We start from the raw sequence: 6,000 nt of genomic DNA, 5'->3' as shown, positions 1-6,000 counted from the left end.
TGGCTTTCTTTGTTGGGAAGAGAGGCCAGTAGTTATGAGGGGAGGAGATGGGGTTTTTTTGGGTACCTGCAATGTTCTGTTCCTTTACCTGGGTGGGTATTTACACAGGTGTTTGTTTTGTAATATATCATTGAACTGTACATCTTGTTTTTGCCCCTTTTCATCTGTATACTGTATTGAACAGCAAATGGGATAAAATGCTTTAAAGCATAAATCACTCACTCTATCCATTTTTAAATACCGCAGTAAAACAAATTGTCCTTTCAGGTTGCTTGAAAACAGCTGAAGTCCTTGATTTAATTATTTTCTGATTACAATTTAATTAATCTTTTTGTTTAACTAACTTATTTTCATATTCTAGTCTCTACATTACTTTGTATTAATTTGGCAAAGTGAGTTAATATTGAATGAGAATCAAATGCTCTGGTGTCATCTGGATAAACACCTTGTTTAATTCTTAGACGGCTTTACATATTTAATTTGATTTCAAATGTACAAGGGAGACAGAATAAAAGTAGGATCATTGCAGGACTGAATAGTTTGTAAATATAACTGACCAACTCCAATGATGCTACTGCATAACAGAAGCTATTTAGATCATATACTGATATGTTAAAATGAACCTTATTTGAGGCAATTCTATTATTGATATATAATGAAAATATCATCACTAAATATAGGTCACACCATACCAATGACCAACAAGTTTAATTTTATTTTATAAACTCCTTTCTAAAGATATAGTCTAGTATTTCCATCTCAGAGAACAAAATTAAGCAATTGCGTTTTAAGCACCTTGAAGGATTTGAGATTTAACCCTATTTGTAAGCTAACAAGTTAGCTGGCCACAGTTCCATGGATGCACAACTCCTGAGTTAGAGATGAAAGAGTCAGATGCAGAAAAGCACTCTGAGCATCAGCTTATTTGGGGCTGGTTTCCTGAGCCCCAATTCCCACAGGCCTAAGAGAAGTCAGGTTATATTTGCATACACCGTGGGTGGCGTTACAGGAGAGTAGCTCTGAGTTGAAGGAAACCAAATAAGCCTGCTTGCCCTTTGCTCAGGAAAGAGAGAGAGAGATACTATCTTCTAAAGCTCTAAGCAAACCTACCCTTCGTTCAGATGGAGGTACTATATCCAGCTGCCAAGGCTCTTCCAAGGCTGTTCACTATGCATACAGCCTTGAAAGGATAGTCTCGAAAAAAGGATAGCTAGTGCCTTGCTCATAAGACATGCAGAAACACAAGACCCCGGGAGAACTGTCTCTCCATATTGGTGATGGCTAAAACCTGTTTATACAGTTGATATAAGACATTTTCTTCAGTTAGAAACTGAATACTGAATACTGGTCTAAACTGAATTTTTCCTTTTTTTTTTTTTTTTTGAAATGGGAACCAAAAATTTTTAACAGTTCATATTGCATTCAGAATGCTTTTGAGAGTCGTAATCACATGAAGTCCTAGAAGGACCTTGAATACATATAGTGCATATATATGTAATACACATACATCAATATGGTTTGTTTTCCACCTCCCCCATTTAAAATGTAAATTCCCTGAGGATAATGACTTCGTGTGTGTGTATAATTTATTTTCTTATTCTGGTTCCTACATTACTTTGCACTACTTTAATTAATAAAGTGGTATAGGTCTGCCGTCCCTCTTCTTTCTCTTTGTCAACACCATCATCTTAAGAACAATAACTAAAAGTGTGTGCCTGTAATCTGAAGGTACTAATAGTCATCAAATATGACAATGTTTTCTTATCTTCAAGACCACCTATCCATAGAATCTAGGACAATGGCTCACACACAGTGGAGCTCAGTAAATATCTGTTGTTGCATTGAGTTAACCTGAACTCAGGACCCCATTCGACAGTCTGTAAGCCAAAAGTTGCTCTTGGTGACATGCTTGCTCAGTAACATGCTGTCCTTTGAAAATAGAAAACATTGCTTTTTCTCAAACCCGTAGACAGTCATCTCAAGCTCGAAGACTTCTGCTCATTTATGATGATTCTTGTGTACAGATGTATAAAACGGAGGGAACCATCATATGCATCTCCAGAAATGTGTGTTTTATTATGAGATGAGAAGGAAGTCAAGGAGCGCCTGTTTTTCCTTCCTCTGAGAACTGGTCCCACCCACGCCCCCACCCCACCCCGTGCTCATTTCCATCCTCTTCAACAGGAATTTAGCAGCCAGAGCTTATGGTCGAAATTCTATCCATATAAGTTCCTCCGGGGACTGAATCATCAGCACAATGCTTTGGAACCACTCTGGTCTTCTTTACCAAATTCAACCTTTCTGTCAACAACAAAATGTGGAAAGGACACAATGTTTCCGTACTCCTTCCACATCAAAAAATTACCTCCTACCGGAACTAGAAAATGTATGTCACTGTGAATTACCATCTGCTACAGCTCCTCGCCGCCGGGCAGCGCCGGGGTCTCGCACACAAAGGGTGAGAGCGGGGCGTGGGGAGGCTGCAAGGCGTCGCTGCTCCGCCCGGCCAGGCCATGTCCGCCCGAGCGGCCATCCCGGCAGTGGGGACCAGGAGCCGGCTCAACTTGGGGCTCGGGATATCTGAATGCCACGGAAACTGCGATCCTACCCAAACGAGTCAGGGAGAGAGCAGCCGAGGGCGTGCGCGAGCTGAGTGAGTGCTTACGTCGCAGCGAGATCTGTGCTGGGATAATTAGAGAGGAGTTAGGCTGAGCCGCGTCCTCTTTGAGCAGCGGCAGCCGCAGCCGCCGCCGCCGCCGCAGCAGCAGCCCGGAGGGGCGCGCCCGACTGCGGCCGCTGGGCAGCGCCCAGGGTGAGGCCCGCGCCCCGCAGCCGCCGCCCCGCCGCGCCCACGGTCCCGGCGGCTCCCGGCGCACAAAGGCGGCGGCTACCCGCGTGGCCTTCTCCATCCAGGCGTTCGATTCTGGCTCCCTTCCTTCTCCTCTCCCGAAGGCGAGAATGGCAGGGCCGGGCGAGAACCTGGGGCAACGGTGGCCCTAGCTCTGCTCCCCCCACCCCTCCTGCGGGGAGAGGAAGCGGGCTGCTCGCGGACGATGTGGTCAGGGCTGCTCCCCAGAGCGTCTTCTGCCCGGGTCCCAGCTGCCGTCCCTCTTCTCTGCTCGCTCCAACCCACCGAGAGGGGCTGATGCTGCTATCGCCGCCGCCGCCTCCGAAGCCGCGGCCGATGGATGCCAGGGAGGGCCGCCTTGCTTAGCGTCCCCGCCTCCGGGTTTGCTGGTAGGAGCCGGCTGCTCTTTCTTCTCTCTCGCTTTGGGGTATTATAGAAAAGGTTTTATCCTCCACTCCTTTTTCCCACCCTCTCCTCCCCCAACCCTGCCTTTGCAATGTACCTTCCCGGCGAGATCCCTCCCCCCAACCTCTCCGCAGCAAGTCCGTTGAAATAAAGGGCTAGAGGAAGACAGAAGTTGGGGGTGGGGTTGAGGGGGGAGCCCACGCTGGTGCCAACGCCACCAAAACCCCTTCTGGTGCCTTATGAGATCACGGTGCATCCAGGAGGGGAGGAGGGAAGGTGCGCTATCTGCAGAGCCTCCGCCTAACTGGATCCCAGTCATTTTAAATGGAATCCCACAAATGTCTTAGAAATAGCATCTTTGAATAAGTAGAAGGAGAAATAAGCTCCTTCCCCCCTCTTTCTCTTTCTCTCTTTTTCCTTCTGGCAAAGACGCTCTCTCCCCCGCCCTGAGCTCCGCGCTGAAGAGCCGCCTTATTATTAATCAGAATTTCCATCGTTATCCCTGGCAGGAGCATCCTTCAGTAGGGACCGCAGAAGCATCACAGTGCTGGGGCTGAGATGTGCATGGGGGCTGTTTCTGTTACATCTTGGAAGAGAAGAGGACAGCACCAAGATCAGCACCACCTGTGCGGGGTGCAGTTAGGGGTGTTTTGTTAGGAGAGAGAAAGGACAAGAAGAGGAGTGCTGGGCCGCCAGAGGTCCACATCTCTTTAAAGGAAAGGGACAAGGGAACTAAAGTGGGACATTGTTTTTAGGGGGTGGGCAAAGAAGTTTATATCCTCCATAGAAAAGGTGTGGGGAAGCAGGAGCAACAGGGTACTTGACTGGACACCAAGACAAATCATTTCCTGTAAAGAAGAGGAAGCAGGCAGCAGCGAGGTCTGGAGGCCGGTGTGTGGTAGTGACCAGGGCCAGCGGTGCAGTGGGACAGCCAGCAAGAGAAAGGCAGGGCTCAGGAACAAGCAGAACAATGACTCATTTACAGGCTGGTCTCTCTCCTGAGACCCTGGAGAAAGCCCGCCTGGAGCTCAATGAGAACCCAGACACACTGCACCAGGACATCCAGGAGGTGAGGGATATGGTCATCACCAGGCCGGACATTGGCTTTCTCCGCACAGATGATGCCTTCATCTTACGCTTCTTACGGGCCAGGAAGTTTCATCACTTCGAGGCTTTCCGCCTCCTGGCCCAGTACTTTGAGTACCGGCAGCAGAACCTGGACATGTTCAAAAGCTTCAAGGCCACTGATCCGGGCATCAAGCAGGCACTGAAGGATGGCTTCCCTGGGGGCCTAGCCAATCTGGACCACTATGGCAGGAAGATTCTAGTCCTTTTCGCTGCCAACTGGGATCAGAGCAGGTAAGTCCTAAATACGAACTTGTACTAGGGCTTCTTTTACTCTCCCATTTTCCAGAATTTATCTTGAGTAGTGTCATGGTTTTACAGCTTTGACATTACTGTTTATTTGGCTCGGGGTGGATGGGTGGGGTGGGTGGGAAGAGAAACTGGAACGAAGAAATGCGTTTTTGGTGGGCACCCTGGGGAGGTGGTGGGACTTTTATCTTTACCTTTGAAACTCTTACTTCACTAGCACCTGTTTTCTACTGCAGCGTTAGGTGCTTCATGAACCATATTATTGTGCTGTATAATCTCAATCATTCAGCTTCTAAATAAAGCTGCTAATTTTTTCAACTCCTAAATAAGTTTACTGTTCTGTGGAGAAATGAGTATGAGAATGGAGACAACTTTCCCTCCTTCCTCCTAAAGAAATTCTTTTTTTTTTTTTTTCCTGAAGAAATTCTTAAACTGGATTCATCACCATCATCGTCCTCCACCACTTCCCCCCACCCTCTCTTTAGTACTGCGGTTTTATTTTTTTAAGACTACCCTGGCATTCAACCAAGATCAAGTAGTTTTATTGCTTGGAAACTTTTCTGCTTGGTGATGTGTAGATGAAGGAATAATATGATGTGTGTCACTTCAATAAAAAGGAAGAGTTGTCCCCTCTGTTGCTGAGCATGCCGCCGACCCTGAAAATAAAGGCTGACTTGTGTGCTTATTCTACACCTGTCACTAATCTAAAGAATGTGTTTCCTGTCTGATGTGATTTTTCATCATTTGGAAGGAAGTGAAAAATGTTCAGATCTGTCAGTTGGTAGACTTTTTGAGCTCTCTGGCTTTTTAATGGAGGAGAACTAATATTCTTCCTTCATCTACATTACAATAGAAAAAAACAGACAATGACTCTTCTACTTCCTCAGTTGGAGGAATTATTTTCTCAGATTGAAAGATATAAGAAATTATAAAAGACCTTTGTGTAAGGTAGTTTCAATTAAGTTTGAAGTTAAATAAATGTCATGGAACTTAAAAGCGTTACCAGAATTATGAATCATAAGAAGCTTGTTGTTAAAACATCGCTGTATTTTTAGTGCGGTGAATGGTGATTTTTGATGCATCTGGTTAGTTTAAACCATCTCTGGAGCAACTTTAAAAGACTTTTACAGTTACTGAGAAATCTTATGGATCTTATAGGTCTCCAGATAGGCTTCTCAGAGTCTTGGGATTTTAGAATGCAAATTAATATTTTTAACAGACGTTTAACCCTTCAGTTGGTCTCCTTTTCCCTGTAATTCTACGTTGAGAACTACAATTATTTTTTAGGTAAATATAAAGATAAACTACTACCTGAAGAATCATAAAGCTAAGAAACTCATAGACTTAGCCATTGAGGGGAATGGAGCTCTCTT

At 45.6% G+C, this 6,000-nt stretch overlaps 1 protein-coding gene across 3 annotated transcripts in view; it reads left to right on the top strand.

The window, feature by feature from the left end:
* The first annotated feature begins 2,487 nt into the window (after nucleotides 1-2,487).
* The window catches only part of CLVS2 (clavesin 2), a 72,476-nt gene continuing 68,963 nt past the window's right edge, over nucleotides 2,488-6,000 (top strand). The window contains exons 1-2 of one of the 3 annotated variants that reach the window (XM_027087273.1): nucleotides 2,488-3,237; nucleotides 3,763-4,612. In XM_027087273.1, the coding sequence (XP_026943074.1) occupies nucleotides 4,224-4,612 (389 nt within the window). In that variant the 5' untranslated portion in view covers nucleotides 2,488-3,237; nucleotides 3,763-4,223. Of the gene's footprint in view, nucleotides 4,613-6,000 lie in introns of all 3 variants that reach the window. The other 2 variants (XM_027087264.1, XM_027087256.1) reach the window with 2 other exon arrangements.

This window comes from Aethalodelphis obliquidens, unplaced genomic scaffold (assembly GCF_003676395.1).
Source record: "Aethalodelphis obliquidens isolate GAN/ISIS:26980383/991018 unplaced genomic scaffold, ASM367639v1 scaffold3, whole genome shotgun sequence".
Taxonomy (NCBI): domain Eukaryota; kingdom Metazoa; phylum Chordata; class Mammalia; order Artiodactyla; family Delphinidae; genus Aethalodelphis; species Aethalodelphis obliquidens.
The sequence above is the reverse complement of the archived record's forward strand: the minus strand, read 5'-3'. Positions and strand labels throughout refer to the sequence as shown.